Source organism: Asterias amurensis, chromosome 11 (genome assembly GCF_032118995.1).
Source record: "Asterias amurensis chromosome 11, ASM3211899v1".
Lineage (NCBI taxonomy): Eukaryota > Metazoa > Echinodermata > Asteroidea > Forcipulatida > Asteriidae > Asterias > Asterias amurensis.
Window position 1 is genome coordinate 10836635 of NC_092658.1, and position 18218 is coordinate 10854852.

The following is an 18218-nucleotide window of genomic DNA, read 5'->3' on the forward strand; positions in this document are numbered from 1 at the left end:
TGGCCGTAGCTAAATCATCTCCCTGCCACTGCAAGCAGGTTCATGTTGGATATCCATTAATATATTCAACAAAAATATTGGGTCTAAATAAAATATGATATCATGGGCACTCTGACCGAATCCATGGTGTACTATTGCCCTCCCTGAAGTCACACGTATTAAATATTAAACCATGAGCCTAAAGGAGGTTCAAGTTCCAAGTAAATCAAACACCAGATGTCATAACCAACGGTATCTATTTCAACACCTTCTAAAATAAAGGTAGGCCTGTGCATTTGGCAATTACTCTTAAAGGCAGTGGACACTATTGGTAATTACTCAAAATAATTATTAGCATAAAACCTCACTTGGTAACGAGTAATGGGAAGAGGTTGATAGTATAAAACATTGTGAGAAACGGCTACCTCTGAAGTGCCATAGTTTTCGAGAAAGAAGTAATTTTCCACGAATTTGATTTCGAGACCTCAGATTTAGAATTTTAGGTCTCAAAATCAAGCATCTGAAAGCACACAACTTCGTGTGACAAGGGCGTTTTTTCTTTCGTAGTTATCTCGCAACTTCTATGACCAATTGAGCTCAAGTTTTCACAGGTTTGTTATTTTATGCATATGTTGAGAAACACCAACTGTGAAGACGAGTCTTTCACAATTACCAATAGTGTCCATTGTCTTTAAAATTAATGGCAGTAAAAACTACTTGGTTATCAGCACAGCAGCTTTTGATAGTATAAAGCATTTTTTTGGTATAGAGCACTTCAAAGTACTGCGGTTATGGAATGGTTATCACTTTTTATCTCTCAAAGTTTGAATCTGAGAAGCGTTACCGACTGTAATGTGTCTCAGATTGTGTACTCCAATTGTAAACTATTCCTGCATGAAAATAACCGATCCTGATTTTCGGCAGTATCTCAAATGAGCAACCACTTTTTGGATTGAAATTTTCACGGGATTGTTGTTGGTATATATTCCTATATCTACATAAGTAGATATGGAATTGAAACAAACAGTGGGTCCCAATGACCAAACATATAGACCCAATTCACCTGGGCCCAATTTCATAGAGCTGCTAAGCAGACAAATTTGCTCAGCATGAAATTTTGGCCTTGATAAAAACAGGTTACCTACCAAATTTTCACATGATTTTCAAGATGAGCAAACAACAGCTGAATACCAGTAACAAGCAATATGCAACAAATGGAAAGTTGGTTGGTAATCCTGTTTTTATCAAGGAAGAAATTTCATGCTAAGCAAATTGTTGTGCTTAGCAGCTCTATGAAATTGGGCCCTGACCTCATCATCAGAATAATCTTTGATGCGCCATACTGGTGGGCAATGTCACAGTGCGTTATTCAGTGAAGTGTGCCTTTTAGGTGACGCGGCGTTTACCTATTGCCCACAAAATGGTGAGCGTGGCATAGTCGCCGCGTGTGACGTGTGTGCAAGGGGTCAATACAATCTCTTTAAAGTTGTCATCATTCTATCTTAGGTAAACCAAGGTGGTAAAGGCTAAATTATTCCTAAGAATGTGGCTCGGTGAAGTGGTAAAAGTTGATCTACTGGTGAACTTAGTGTTCATTTTTTAGCGATAGCAAATCTCTCTCTTAATTCCGTTTCTTGATTTAATTGACTCTCTTTATTTGAGGAGAGTGGTTAGCAAATTGCTCTCCTTAATTCACCTTCTTAAATTAAGGAGAGGGATGTGCAGCTCTCCTCGTATTTATTCAAATGAAGGCCTGTCAATGTGTGTGTAACTACATATGGAGGGGTTCATGTGTCTGGTAGTTAATGTTAGAGTACATTAACTTTGGTTGATGAACTTGACACTCAAGTTTCAGTTTGTGGAAAAATTGATGAGCTGGAGTTAAGGGATTTCGCCCTCAGGGACACGTTCAAGGTTCTTCCAAGTTCATGACGTCAACTTAGCATAGGATTGTAAAGGGATCGTGCAAGATCGTAGGTGATGATTTTATTTATTGATTGATTTATTTCATCATCCAGTAATCCGTCAGATGGTTTGTCACAACCAAAATTAATCAATTCATTGCAGGGTCTTGCCAAAGAGTGTTTAACATTAATAATAATAGTGGCTTCTTATATAGAGCGCATATCCGTCATTCAGTGACGCCCAATGCGCCTTAATGATAAGACAACACCAATGTGATTTTGTTGTTAGAAATTTGTGTTATTTTATCACCCTAGGTGTATATTTGATTCTTTTCGGAGGGTATCTGTAGGTGACAACACCCACGGTGTAAATTTAACACCCAGTGTTTTGAGGTGTGGTCAAGACGTGTAAATTCATATGATATATTTTAACCCAGTGTACTCGTGTGGTGAGTTGATAGCATTCAACCAGTTAGGTTAATGTTGATTGAGTCTGAGTGTTGAATGCCCTAGAACCATTGTATTGTATCAGCAAGGTCTACTTCACTAGAAGTACCCTAACCACACTACTGTGGTGGGGGAGACAACATACCTTTGTTTACATTAATTAAGGGTCACAATGTGAATTGGTCAACTTGTGAACACAGTGTGATCTCAGTGTGTTTTCTGTGTGGACCAACTGATTTCAAATCACACATCATTCACACAGTTTTCATAGTCTTGGAGTATAGTCACTATGTGAAATGGACACCAGGTGAACACAGTGTGATCTCAGTGTATTTTCTGTGTGAACCAACTATGTTCAAATTACACACCATTCACACAGTTTTCATAGTCTAGGAGTGGTCCACAAATGAAATGGTCACAAAGAGAAATGGTCACCATGTAAACAGAGTGTGATGTCAGTGTGTTTTCATTGTGGACCAACTTTGTTCACATCATTCACACAGTTTATAGTCTGGGAGAGTGGGCTTGTACATTACAGGACCTCTGTGGCAGGCAAGATATTACACTGGTCTTGTTAACATTTTCAAATAAACTCATAAATTTATGTCAGATACCAAATGTCTGTGGCTTAGTTCAAATCTGTATGCTTCGTTTCTGAAAGGGCAAGGGCACCAAGGCCTTTTCTCTGTGATGAAGGGCACCCTATGAGGAAAATTTTAAACATAATTTACTGGAACATTTCAAGGGCACCAGGGCAATGAAGTATCAGGCCTGTAGTTGCCATAATGCACTAGAGGTTTGTAATTTACTTTAAGGTTTGGTGAATTACTAAGAATTGCAACCTGGCAATCCTCTTTGGTCTAGTTCGTAAGAACTCTGCTCTAGATTTGCAGAGGTCATGGGTTCGAATTCTATCCGATGAATACACCTGTGATTTTTGCCACAGTACTTGGGGAAAGTACCGAGTATACAGTAGTTACGCACACATTCGTGTAAGGGTAAAACCTAGTGAGAATTTATGTTTTATGTTTTACACCTTGTAGTTGTTACACAGTAATTAAGATGGGGAAATTATCATAGTCTGCCTTCTTGTATATTTTTTTAAAGGTTTATTTTCTTCAGGCTTCAGCAATGCCCACAAATAAGTAGGTCACTTGCTGACATTGCTGGATTCCTTCTATTTTCACCCTCTTTACATGATATATTTATGAGCTTCTCCAGTGGATGATTTATCTTGGACGGGTCTGCCAAAAAGGAATGACAAATATGTCTCCGTTTTTAGATTAAATAATTCACTCCTGATAATATTTTATGTAATAAATATGATGTCACAGAAAGAATCCAAGTGTGTCCGCAAGTGACACAAACATGAATTCAGTCAAAATGTCTATTAGGTGAGGTCTGCGGTAGCACCATGTAGTGTCGGTTTCGAAAGAAAACGGTATTTAACAACTCAGCGATTCGTTCAGTATGCTCTGATCGTTTGGCAGTACTGCAAAGGTTTGCTGTAGCACCATGTGTAAATCTCTTATGAGTAGTGTCAGTTTCGAAAGGAAACGGTGGTTAACAACTCAGCGATTCGTTCAGTATGCTCTGATCGTTTGGCAGTACTGCAAACCTCACCTTATTACACTCCCACCATGCAAAGTTCCTTTTGTGTGATGCAGGAATGAGATTCAAACAAATTGGTATTTGTTTATCAGGCACCGGTTGCTATGGTCGCATGGTATGTCGGATAAACAACCCCCAGCTGCATAACCATGATTAATTAAGTAATTCGTGGAAATGCATTCAGACTTTCCAGGGGTCTAACGATGATTGTGTGTATACATAAGGTATACATATTCTCAACAGTACACAGTATCACTGCTGCGGACTTGGCGTTTGGGTTTAATACGAAAACAAGATGAATCACTTTGTCAATCAGTAATGGTGAACATGTTCTAAGAAACTCACTGATGATTGTGTATAAACATTACACATTCTGAACATTACGCAGTATCACTGCGGACTTGGCATTTGGGTTTAATAACAAAAACAAGATGCATCACTTTGTCAATGGTTAATGGTGAGGACTTTCCAAGAAACTCATCTTGTCATCTGGGTCAATTTTCAATCATATCCATGGAGCGAAGGATGTACTTCTTTGTTTTAAGCGCAGCACTTTTATATGTTTGCAATCAACCCTGTCAACAGATGTGCTTCTGATTAATGGGTCCTTTCGATGAGTGAATTGTCTGGAATATGAATTGACTACATTCGGGGAGAGTGTTTTGAGAATTCTCAGAAAAAGCTTAGGGCCTTAACTGATCATTTGAGGGATATTATTTTGCTCACGTTGATAAGTGAAAACATAAATAAATAAATAAATAAATAAATAAACAATCAACAATAATAACTAAATAAATAAATAAATAATCATCATCATCATCATCATTTAGCGGTAGCAACTGAGATAATAATAAATATTTACTATTTGTATTCTACCAAAAAATGCCTTGATTTGTTTTTGACAGAATGGATGCATATAAATCATCATGGGGAAAACAGTGCAAACATCCAGAGCTGGAAATTTCACTGGACTGCTGGTCCTAGGCCAGTAAATTGGCATCAGGGGCCAATTTCATAGAGCTGCTTAAGCAAAAAATTTGCTTAAGCACGAAAATAGCTCGCTTATTTTACACATGTTACTGGCAAAAATTTCCTGCCATATACATTGCTTATGACTATTATTAAGCTGTTGTTTATTTAGCATTACAATTGAGTGGAGTCTTGGCCGGTAATCTGATTTTACTAAGCAATGAAATTTTTGCTTAAGCAAATTTTTTTGCTTAAGCAGCTCTATGAAATTGGGCCCAGGCCAGTAAACCCTTGGCTGTACACAGGTCTCATGGTCTTTTAAATTAGATAATAATGCCCTAATAACTGTAATATCTTGAACAAACAAAAAATTATGTTAATTTCGAGACCATAATAAGATATGACAATTAATACCAGTAGTTTTCTCTTTTTCAGTACAAACAGTTATGCTGTTCAGAATTTGTTTTTCGCATTTTGATTCTGAAACACAATTCTTGTCTAGTAAGAGAATTGAGCCACATGCCCTGTGTGCATCTGGATTTCCCCCTCATACTATTTGAACCACGTTGTTAGAATCCAATGCATTTATGCTGAAGTATTGGGTTTGGAAGGTGTCTAGTATTTTAGACGTGTCTTTATGTCAGTAAATAGCCGTCTGACTGAAGGATTTTGATGGATGTAGTAGGATTCTTTTCATAGTTGTCACGTGTGAAGTTTTTCGGAATAACCTTTGGACATGGGGACACATTACCTTGGATTGGTCGAGTCGGTATATGAAAACCGTGTGAAACCGTCTCGTTGTAAAATATTTTTGGTTAGAAAGATGTTTTAAAAGTAGAATTTAATGATCCACACAAACATACCTCTAAGTTGCATGGTTTTCCTTATACGTCATCCCTTTAAGATACACTTTCTCCTTTTCCCCGTTCTTTTTATTGCTTTTGTGCCATGACTTGACTTCTGACTGAAGTGTAACAAGTTCATCATATTTTGTTATTGCCACCATACGGAGGGAGTTAAGATGTACTTGCTAGAGTTAGATGCACTTTGAAGTTTACCTTTCCAGGCATCTCTCTGTAATGCATCTTCCAAAATTGCTGGGAAACGGCATTTGTGAAGATTAATTGCATTCTCTCTGTGGACTTTGCCCAAGTTGTAATAAATGACCAGTTTCAGGGAAAAACCTTGAGTGTTGGTTTAACAGAAAGCCCGCAGATGACACGAACCCCTAATAGATTAAATTTGCAGCAATGGCTTGTACAGATAAACTTGGCCTATATGAGACATACCACCTCACGTGCACATAATGGCTGAGCAATTGGGAAGATTGCATTTGTATGCATGAAATGTATACTTGAAGCTGTTGAACAGAAATAATCGTTGACAAATTTCTTACTAAGCAAAAATTGAGTGGGGCATCAATCATCCAATGCACACTTTATGCAATTTTGGCTGGTTACCTGTTTTTGCGAGCAAGACTGTTATGTGCTCAGCAAGTTTTTGTGCTAACACTTACATAAACAGGTTATATGAAATTGGGCAGGCCCAATCAATTTCATTGAGTTGCTTTCATAAGTTTCATAATTATAAGCAGTATTTTCTGCTAAGCAAAAATAAGCCGGATACCAGTCACAGATTGTGCATGTGATATGGTCTTTTGGCTGGTAACCTTTTTCCGGTAAGCATCAGTTTGTTGTGCTTAGTTACATTTTGTGCTTGAGAAGCTCAGTGAAACTGGGTCAAGAGAAAGCAACATGGCTGCCCATGGTCAAGGTCTCATAAATGAATTGATGTAGAGCATGAAGTCGCTGAGTTTTAGAAAAGACATTACAAGATTTCACATGACCAGTAGCTAATCACAATTGTCACTTTACGACTTTGATTTGTTTTTCTTCCAACAAATAGAATCCTTCCTACTTGGTATTCAGTCAATCAGACCTAAAATTTATTCCATCCAAATTGCTTTCCATAAAAGTCCGTTTTCGTCAAGATAAACAAGATGACAAAACACTGATGAAGTCCATATGTACACAATACCTTGGAAATCGTCTCCACTCGTGTAAATATCTCAGCACTCAAGGAAATTTGAAGGAAGTAGGGAGGAGAGTTGTTGGTCTTACCATAGATAATGGATACATCCTTAGTGAACGAGAGTGCAAAACAACACAGCATGGAGCTCTCTTTTTATTATCAACTATTTTGTGTGGGATAATTCTGTTCTACTGTTTTGATAATTGGCCCCCTTGTGGTTTTTAGTGTTGTCAATATTACCTTAACAGTGTGGTACTTCGCAAGTAAATTAGAAGGAAAGGCGGGGTTGTTGGTCTTAAGACATTGTAGTATATCCTAAGTGGTCCAGAAATAGCGGAATAATTCAGTGTGGTTTACTATTTTTATCACATAATTTGTATAGCTACAATGAACACTGACTGATTAATAGATTTTAATGATGGTCATTATTCTGAGTGGAAGGAGATCTGGTTACGCAGCAAGTCTTTATCTTTTTTTCTGAATGACAGATGAGTCATTATAAAGAAACAATTTTTTTCTGATTTCGAATTTCAAGCTGTAATAGTGTGCATAAGATTTGGTAAGATTGAAAGTATTCAGAGATTTACACTTAACATACGTGGTGTCTATTGTATAAAGATGGTTATGATTGGAAAACTTCCAAGGAAACAATCAGAAATGTATTCGGTGAGGTTTCTGGTATGTGCTATCGCAAACCTCACCTGGTTGTACTCCAACCGTGCAAAGTTTCAAATCCTACAGAAGTGTATCCAAAATAATTATCATACTTTCCTGTCAGGAGCAAAATAGCAACTCTTTTGGCAAGAGTAACTAAGGGAACTGCTACAATAACAAGTATGACAAGGTAAATACCCAACTCCTTGAAGACTTGTTATCTTGAGCTCATGGTCCCTTGAAATAAAGACAAGAAACCTCTGATGGTTGACTGAGTGGTATCTCCATATAGCTCTTTTGCTTCTTCTATTGACCACAGTACGGTCCCCGATCTTAAAAAAAAAAACTACGCTAGTAGTCATGCTCTGCACTTCTATCTCAAAAGATCACTTCGGGGAATGCGTTCCTTGTAAGATCTTACAAGAAGAAGTAAGAAGGCAAGTCAGATCCAGGTGTAGTCATCCAGAGATTGTGAAGAGGAGTCTCTATTCCTAGGGTTTTAGTCTCGTGAAGTGTCCCTCCTCCAAGGAGCGAAGGGGAAAGGGTGAACATCAGTACCTTGCTAGAAAGCGTGTGACCCACCATGGTTTATTCATTGGATAGGTTTTAGCTATTTTTATCGTCGTTTTGCTGTGTTTCACGATTACCTGCCGTTTTTGTTCTTCTATTTATTTTTATCTATTTGTTTATTTGTTGTGTTTTCTCTTGATGTGGAGTTATGCTACTTCGTTTATTCAATAACAATAATAATAGCAGCCACACGATACATCAACAAATACAACACACTAATAAGAGACTCCATTAAATACTGCTAATATATAACTCGCACAATGAGTTACAGGAAATAGTACAGAAATACACATAAACTAATATCGACCAATTAAATAAATAAATAATTACATATATAAGAAATCAATTGCCGAAAATATGACTGTTGTATCATAAGGACTCTATCATTTGGAAAATTAGTGCATTACTGAACTAAATTTGTCTATGAAGCTCTTTTAAGTTTCTTTTTTAAACCATTGAAACTATTTTTTAAATGCTACTGCTAAGAAAGATCCATTACTTGGAACCATCAAAGTTAACATAATTCATGGATTCAGATGAATATAAACAAGATCTATACGAAAGACCCTGGATAAGAATGGGTTTTGGAGAAATAACATAATCTTAAAAGATTTTGGTCAAATCCATAGTGCATCTAAGTTATTCAAAAACAGAAGCGGTCAATGGCTGTTGAAACGGATGCCTAAGGGTTTGAAATGATTGTACAGTATTAACCTGCTGATGAAGTCCATGTTTAATTTCGATCAACTTTCTGCATGAACATGCATTTTGAAGACCTCATGCATTGTAAGTATCTTACCTTTTTTAATAGCCTGGTACACACTCCTCCCAGGCCTCATTTTGCCTGCCAGAGAGGCCATGGAATAAAAACTAGTTCTTATATAGCACAATTCACAACAACCATCTCAATGCCCTTTACACTAGTGTCCTGGTCATCGGACCAATAACGCTCCTTTAATCTTTCTGAGCTCACAGGGGAGTATACAACCCGAGCAACCGTAGTGGTCCAAATGCTTTTTCAAACACATTAATCTCCATACTCACAGGTACACATTTTTACATGTAACCCTGGGCGAAGAGAATCAATTTTAGTAAGTATACTCGGTACTTACCCGAGTTCTGTGAAAAAATATCACAGGCATATTACTCGGGTGGGATTTCGAACCCACGACCCTTGCAATTTGGCAGCGGGTACCGCAACGATATAATAGATGCTAAATTTGCATAGGCATGATAGGGGATAAAGAATGTTAATTTTGTTTTTACCCATACATTGGTGTGTGTGTTAGCTCAGTACTCAGTACTAAGACACTGCTCGGGTCAATGGTTCGAATCCCACCTGAGTATGCCTGTGATATTTTTTTCACAGGACTCAGGAAAGTACTGAGTCTGTATACAGTGCTAACACACATCGGTGTATGGGTAACCAAAATTAATATTCTTTATCCCCGATGCAAATTTGACATCTATTATATAATAAAGTATTTTGCTCAAGGACACAAATGTCAGGACATGGATGCGAAACATACACCCCGATGACTTAACCAACATAACTAACTTGGAATTCGAGCACTCTTAACCACTCTGCCATAAGGTTCCTCATTCAAAAGCGGAGGTTGAAAATATTGGCCCATACTGTGTCTTTAACAGCAAACTACACTTCACTGAGTACCAGAGTGCCAGACTAATGTGATGACTGTACGGCTCAATTAATACTATATGTTCAGTGTGTTTTAGCAAGTGTGTCAGCCAGACTGTAGTAATGTGATTCAAAGTCAGTATGTGTTGACTGCACAATGTGAGTAGTGGGAGTAAGACCTACATTTAATGCACTGGACACTTTTGGTAATCATTGAAAATAGTTGCTAGTATAAAATCTTTTGTCGGTACTGAGCAATACAGAGCTGTTGATAGTATAAAACATTGTGAGAAACATCTTCCTCTGAAGCAAGTAACAGAGTTTTTAAGAAAGAGGTAGTTTCTCTCTCAAATATTAAAAGACTTCAAGCGTGAAGCCTTTTAGTCATCCGAAAGCACACAAATTTGTGCGACAAGGGTGTTTTTTTCTTTCATTATACTCTTGCATTATCAGTTGAGCCCAAACTTTTACAGATTTGTTATTTTGTGCATCTGTTGGGATACACCAAGTGAGAAGACTGGTCTTTGAAAATGACCAAATTATCCAGTGCTTTTAAAAGACTTCAGATCTGAAGCCTTTTGTTGGGCATCTGACATCACACTTATTTGTGCAACAAGGTTTTTTTGTCTTCATCTTTCTCTTGCAACTTAGATGAGCAGTTGAGTCAAAATTTTCACAAATTTGTTACTTTATGCATATGTTGGAATACACAAAGTGAGAACACTGGTCTTTGACAATTACCAAAGGTGTCCAGTGCCTTTAAAAGCTGTCCTAGGTGTTAGAGTGTGATGTAGTCCCGCTGTAAGCCGCACTCACTCTACACAAACTGACTCTGTCGATTAGCAGGAGGCCCATGGGAAATGCATAGAGCTATAGTTTTCTGTTATGATTTGATGTAAGAGCAAAATAACTTGTGTCTTGCACATAGGCTAACGACCTTCCGGGGTGGCAGCGGGCAACTGCCCTCTTAAATTTGGCGTAAACCGTAGGGACATCAAGCAGATGGACAGAGAAAGCAACACATTTTAACCTGTCGTTAGAAATTGCTACTTGTGTTTTACCTGTGTACAATTTCAGGCAGATAAAAAAAAACACGCCCCCTCCCCCCCCCCAAACTCTTAACCAAAGAGTCTCCCTACAAAGAAAGAGTTCACATTTCTTGCCCGTGGTCTTGCACAAACTCTATAAGGTCTTGTCAGAATTTTCAGTTTTTGTCCTAACAATGCTTTAGGGGCCAAAGGTACCAACAAATTCGCACTTGCAGCAAATATTGTAATTCATGGAGTCGACACAGAGACAACTTGCTTACAACTTAGCTTATTAGCAATTTGCTTTGAAGAACAAGTTGCCAACAGGTTGTCTCTGGGTTAGAATCTGCTAAGCATTAACAAATCAGTGAAAGGTGGACTTGGTTTTGGCCTTGGTGCCCAATATTCTTATTCTCTCATGGAAATGACTAAACCTCTCAAAAATCAGATGGTGCATTGTTTGTGTGAAATGGAAATTAATATTGTTGAATTGAAAACGTATGATCTAACCATTTTGGCATAAAACAGTCAGTTTGCTCTCTTAAATAATATATAATACATCATATATTGTTCCTTGAGTATAATCTGACGTGGATCATACAAGCCCTAAAGAGTCATAACAAAAGAGTCTTAACTGTTTCCTGGAAAGGTCCAACAATGATATGCCTGTTCACTCATCGCCAATGACGTCATGATCACATCTGAAGAACCATCAGGGGAATCAAGTTTCCTATAAAGTACAGTGTATGCGTGATGTACTGTACATGTTTCATGGAACCATTGCACACACCTCTGGTGCGATTTTTTTACTACTACGATGGTCGACAGTGACATATTTGGGTCAATGTGTGTGGTGGTTGTTTAAGTTATGGATGTCCTGTACAAATTCACGTCCCTTAAAGAGGGCTGTGTCTGTATGATCAGAGCATAGAGTCCTTACTCTATGATCAGAGAGAAGGTCTGTGGCTGAACATGGAATTATGAACTCTGATCTAGTGTTGCATCAAATGAGTCTATTTCTGAGAAGCTTGATTACATGTTATTTCATTTTTTGGGGTTTTTCTGTAAGAGGTTGCCTAATATCACAAGGCCTCGGATAGCCACTTCGTACACTTAATTTTATTGGGCTATCGACCCAAATTAACTGCGACCAGGGACAGGTTGCCACCTATACTCCTCGGGCTGAAACAGGGTTACCCCCTTCACAGTCTGTAAGGATGTAGGCAAGGGTATCATCCAATAGGAGCCACCTATACTCCTCGGGCTGAAACAGGGTTACCCCCTTCACAGTCTGTAAGGATGTATGCATGGGTATCATCCACTAGGAGCCACCTATACTCGTCGTGCTGAAACAGGGTTACCCCCATTCACAGTCTGTAAGGATGTATGCATGGGTATCATCCACTATAGGAGTCTGGCTGGGAGAGCAGAATGCACTACATTCCCAGCTAGTGCATGCTTCACAATTTTAAGAATTATCCATTCGGTATCTGATCTTTGATCAAAGCCGAGTACAAATTTACCAATATTGTATGTTGAGCGGTTTGGGATAGAGGTATCATCTACAATAAAGTAATTTATACATTTTATGATTTGTATTTGACAGGGGAAAGCCATCCTAACCAGTATTGCACAGGGTTTTGGGAGAACCACCTGGTTTGTCTGACCAATAGCCAGATGTGGCTTGTGATGTAACACCTGCCTCCATTGGTTGATGGTAATGAGGAGCAACATTTCCTGACCAATCACCGGTCAGATAATGGACACGGCTGGGTTGTTGCTGAATTTTAGGGAAGTGGATATTTTTATACAAGTTGGTTGTAAAAAGTAGTTTTTATACATATAGGTAGAACCCTAGCGACTTATGTTGTGATTTACAGGAAGCCATATGAGTTGGGTCATAACTGTTGGTGGAATCTACCTCATTAAAATCAACACCTGCAATGTGTTTACCAAAAGTACTGGACAGTCATTGAACAAAATCTGACAATTTGTCCAGTTTCAATGATTGAAACTCGAAAACAGATTGACAATTTATTTGTCCTGTTAACTGGACAAATTGTCAATCTGTTTTTGAGGTGCAATTCTGAGTAAGTTCGTCTGAGAATAGTTTGTATAATAACAAGCAAAAACTGCTTTGTGTTTCAAGTAGAAATTTGAAGATGTCCTCATCAGCATTGGTATTCAGCTAATAGCTTTCAAGAATTTTAGGAAGTCGACCAACCTTTTGGAACCATAATCAACTGCATGTGTGACATTGAATGGTAGGACAGTAGGAGGGTTGACTGTGGTTTGCAGACATCACGGGCTACCAAAGAATAAAACCATGTGGATTATATTGAATGGTCAGACAGTAGGAGGGTTATTGTTATTCTTTAATCACATGCCATAATACATAAATTGAATAGTCAAATATTAATAAGAGCAGGGTTAATTGTGTTATGCATTCATCGCAAGCTATCGCTATCATATATAAAACCTTGTGGCTGATATTGAATGGTCAAACAGTAGGAAGGTTAACTGTGTTATACATTTATCACATGCTACCATAGCGTAAAACCATGTGGAACATATTGAACGGTCAGGCGGTTGAAGAGTTTTCTATGTTATGTATTCATCACATGCCATCATATATAAAACTATATGGATGGTATTGAATGTTCAGGGAGTAGAAGGGTTAACTTTTACTCGTTTATCACATTCTGCAATATGTATAACCATGGTACTGAATGGTCAGATAGTAGGAGGGTTAACTGTGTTATGCTTTCATCACATGCTACACTATATGAAATTATTTTGATGATATTGAGTGGTCAGACAGTAGGAGGGTTAACTGTGTTATGGTTTCATTAGTGCTACCATAGTATAAAACTATGTGGAATATATTAAATGGTCAGACAGTAGGAGGGTTAACTTGTAATGCATCCATTACATGCTACCATAGTATAAAACTGTGTGGATGGTATTGAATGGTCTGACAGTAGGAGAGAAGGTGAACTGTTGTACGCTTTCATCACATGCTACCATATTGTGGTAAGCCCTGGACCTTTTAAGAGCAGGGTAGAGTTATCTAAACTAATATTTAAGAACAAATTGTATAATTATAGCACATGAAGAGAGTTCAATATTGAGTTGCTAATATTTGGAAATGGACATTCAAATATAGCTGTATATGCACAAATTGTTGTAAATATGAAGATGGATTTATGGTTTTTGATTATTTATTGTTTAAAAGCTGATTATAAACTGACTGGGATGAACCAAATGTAGGCAATGTATAATAATATATTAAAGTTTTATATTAGACTAGCGTAATGTATTAAGCACACTGTTTGTTTCTCTTTTAGGTTGACAAAAGTTTCTAAATTGTATGGTTTTATTAGTTTCTCAACACTCTATTGCTTGTTATTTATTTTTTATGGTTTTATAACATGTTTTAAAATCAGAGAACTTGGTTTTACTTATGATTCTACAGTGAAGTGTTTTATATGTGTTGATTTTGTGTTTCTCAGTTTCTGGAATCTAATGGAGCTGCAGCTGTTGTTTTTTAATCCATTCAAATAAGTGCAAACCCAAATCGAGACAAGTGGGGAAAGTAGTCTGGTACCTCAGATTTCAAATGAACATTAAGTATCCATTACTGTTGTTGCAGACAGGGAATCTGATAAACATGGTTTGAACACCCTGTGTTTGTTTAGCATTCAGTGGAAATACAACCCAAAGTTTCCTGCTAATTTGTGCTAGCCAAAGATAATTTTGCAATATTAAAAACACCTTGTCTGTTACTAAAATGTGAAACATTCTCAACTTTTAATTGGAACAAAGTTTGATATGTATTAACACTGATTTTTTTGTTAGGCTGAAAAGTGCTGTTCAGATTTATTCAATTAATTTATAGTCATACAGTATGATGTGCACAGTGGCCTGGCTAAAAGGGTTGGGGTGGGGGCGACTGGAGCCCTTACCCTCCACTTGCCCCCCCCCCCCCGTGAGATTTTAAATAATGGTTGGATACATTTAAATGGAAATGTCGGGTTTCCCACTGAATTTGTATATAGAATCAGAATAATGGAAATGGTGGACTGAAATACTAATTTGGCGGAGTTAATTACTCTCAGTATAATTCCTAATATTTATGAAGAAGTAATTATTTATTAAAGCAGTAATTGTATTCTTTTTCATAAGAATTGCTACACTTGTTCTTTAAAGGGAAGGTATACGTTTGTTAATCATCACCCTTCAAAGTAATGGCAATAACAACATTCTTGGTTAGAAGTACAGCAGCCTTCGATAGAAAGTATAAAGAATTCTTTAAAAAAACAATTTTACTTCTGGTTTGGGTTTAGAAAATTACATCACTGTTTATCCCCCACAGTTTGAATTTGAGAAACGTTACTGTCAGAAATGTTTCTCAGATTGTGTATTCTAATTGCTGATTATTCTTCCTGCTGTAGTTTTGTTCCGGATTTTCGGCGATATCCCCAAAATGGGACCACATTTTTAATTGAAATGTTCCTAAGCAATCGAACGATTCCCAAACCCAAATGTATACTTTCCCTTGAATAACTAAATGAAAATTTGAAAATTTTAACTGTACTTGTAAGTACTTAATAAAGTGATATTTCCACTATAAAGAAAAATGAAGTTGTTCTGCTTCCTGAAGTAAAACATTTGCATAATGGTTTCACAGACCTGCTAAGCAGACAAGAATGTTAAGCAGGAATTTGCACGGGACCAGTCTCTAAACTTTAACTCGCATTACATCGTCTTTAGACTAATTTTGTCCCAATTTTATTGAGCAAGAATTGTCTGTGCTAAGCAGAGTTGAGTGCTTATAAGCAAGACCCAATTTCATGCAAAAAAAAAAAAGATCTGAAAAACAGTGACAACAATATGAATTAAAATGTGGCTGCTAATTTATTTTTATCTAGGCTATATTTTTCTTTGCTTAGCAAGTTTTAATGCTTACATGCATTATAAAAATGGGCACATATCTATGAAAATAGGTATGTATTTTCTTGTTGGATGTCAGATGGTGGGGGGGGGGGTGCTAAAAGCTGTGTAAACGCCGTGAACAATGCCGCTTTGATTTTCCATAAAACCTATTTTAATTTACCTTTCACATGCTGATACCTCTTATCATTTTTATTCTTTGTTCGGTCATTATTCACTTAGCGTCCTAAATATGGCAACAGATATGACAAGCCTAAAGAACAAAACATCACTTCTAAAGATACGTTGTTGATTATTAGTGCTGTGCGAAACAATTGGGTGGTTTTTTTTTCGAGAGTGCGTTTAGGTTACTCTTTATGAAGTATTTTTATCTGCTTTGTTATTTTGTTTTAATCGTAAAGGTCATTAGGTAGAAAGCATCTAAATTTAATCAAACAGGATTCGGAACAAAAAGGAAGCGTTTAAGTCTGTTTTGTGGACTTCCTTCCATTCGGTGTCTGTCTTTCTACGAGAGCAGTTAAATAAACAAGCAGTGCACTCTATCGCTTGAAGTTCACGCTCTGAAAGTTCATATTCGAGGGGCTAGGGACAAACGATTGTTAAAAGGCTTAGACGATCTCTCCTTTTTTTGCAATTGTCTTTTTGACTACATGAAAGAAATGAATTGTTTCTTTTATTTGGGTTGCTCCAGCTGCGGTTCAACAGTGCAATAATACAAGTTTCTATTCACACGACAACTGTATTCATTTCGCAGCAGGCGTTTTTCACTTGAACTGATATCCGATATCAGGATGTGATATCGCTATGGCTGTGCTTAATTGTTTTGATAGTAATATGAACAGCCCTGATGACGTCATATCCGGACTAGCCATTCAGATTGCAGGGATTTGAGGTCAAGTGAAGGTCACTGACATATATATCAGATTCGCCCTTCTACCTCACCACACCTTAAATCGTTGCCCCGCCACATTTGTATCGCACCGGGGCCCACTTTCATTAAGCTGCTTAAGCAAAATATTGCTTAACAATTAATGTTTGCTAAGCAGAATTGAGCAGGATACCAGTTACAAATTGTATTTGTGATATGGTAGTTTGGCTGGTAACCTTATTCTGGTAAGCATAATTGTGCTGTGCTCACTTACTCTTTGTGTTTAACATCAGGAAACATAATGTATATTAATTGGAACTATGGATATAAATGGCGTTTAACTGCGAAGAAAGTGTAGCTAGTGGTAAAAGTAAGCTCAATGCTTCTTATATTTTTTGTAAGTGTGACATATTCCAGTTTAAGCCATGCCAATTTCACACATTAAAACACCTCACATTATTTTGTTGTTCCAGGGTTTTTTTCTGTCGCTGAAAATCTTGACAATTTGAAATAAATAAATAATTGTTTTGTATAATGCGAGCCGTTACCGGTGTCAGATGCAATTGTGTCCGCCATGCAATACTGTCCGCTCCGGACACTTTTGCATATGCAATCATGTCCGGGGCTATACATGTATGTGCGCACGTAAGCGAGCGTGCATGCACTGGAACCTACGTACATGCAGCATGAATATTCACTTTTTATTATTATTGCAGCGAATACCCAACGGCCGAACATTTTCCATGTCATTCATGACATGCACTTAGCTTGTAAAAAAAATGGCGAACATGTTCCGTCGATGACCAAGGGCGTTTAATTTACTGCAAGGACGGTTTTGCATATGCAAATATGTCCGGGCGGACACAATTGCATTAAGCAGCAGCGCCCGGGCGGACACGATTGCATACATGCAAACCGTCCGGCGGACATTATTGCACATGCAATAATGTCATCCAAATAGTATTGCATAGAGGACATAATTGCATGCGACACCGGTCCTTTGTCACCTCTTGAATTGCTGTAACGTGTTCCATTCACACAATATTTTTAGCAGTCACTGGCATTGTGTGCAACACGATGCCACTAAGTTCTGGGGCACTTAGGTAATCGAATCTCATTAAAAGCACATAAACGTATAGAAGAAAAAAAGAAGCTTTGTCCCATACCATTCAGACACCGTAAGCGGTTCCATAGCCCAACAGCAAATTGAATTAATGCTTGCATAAGTGCCATATAATGCTTTCGAATTTCCAATTAGTTTGTATTCGATTCAAAGCTTGCATCCCGGTTCCAGGTATTTACTTCAGCTGTTTTTTGATTAAATAGCGGGCTATTGTATAGTCAGTGATGTTAGTCTTTTTGTTGAGCATTTATTTTGTTATACGTGAACTAAAATTGGACTACAAAAATTACGTTGTGATGTAAGCGCCCTAGTTATTGAACCAGGGAATTGTGTGCTAACTTCCTATAGTTAGTTAAGTCCTCTAAATTGGCAATTCTGCAGCTAATGTTCATTCCCTAAAACAGTATAATAACAGACATTGTAACTGGAAAAAAACACCTAT

At 37.5% G+C, this 18218-nt stretch overlaps 1 protein-coding gene across 1 annotated transcript in view; it reads left to right on the plus strand.

The window, feature by feature from the left end:
- Positions 1 to 17936, plus strand: part of LOC139944673 (uncharacterized) — a 60841-nt gene extending 42905 nt beyond the window's left edge. The window contains exon 17 of the mRNA XM_071941745.1: positions 12439 to 17936. Coding sequence (XP_071797846.1) covers positions 12439 to 12498 — 60 coding nt within the window. The 3' untranslated portion in view covers positions 12499 to 17936. The remainder of the gene's footprint in view (positions 1 to 12438) is intronic.
- The last annotated feature ends 282 nt before the right edge of the window (positions 17937 to 18218 follow it).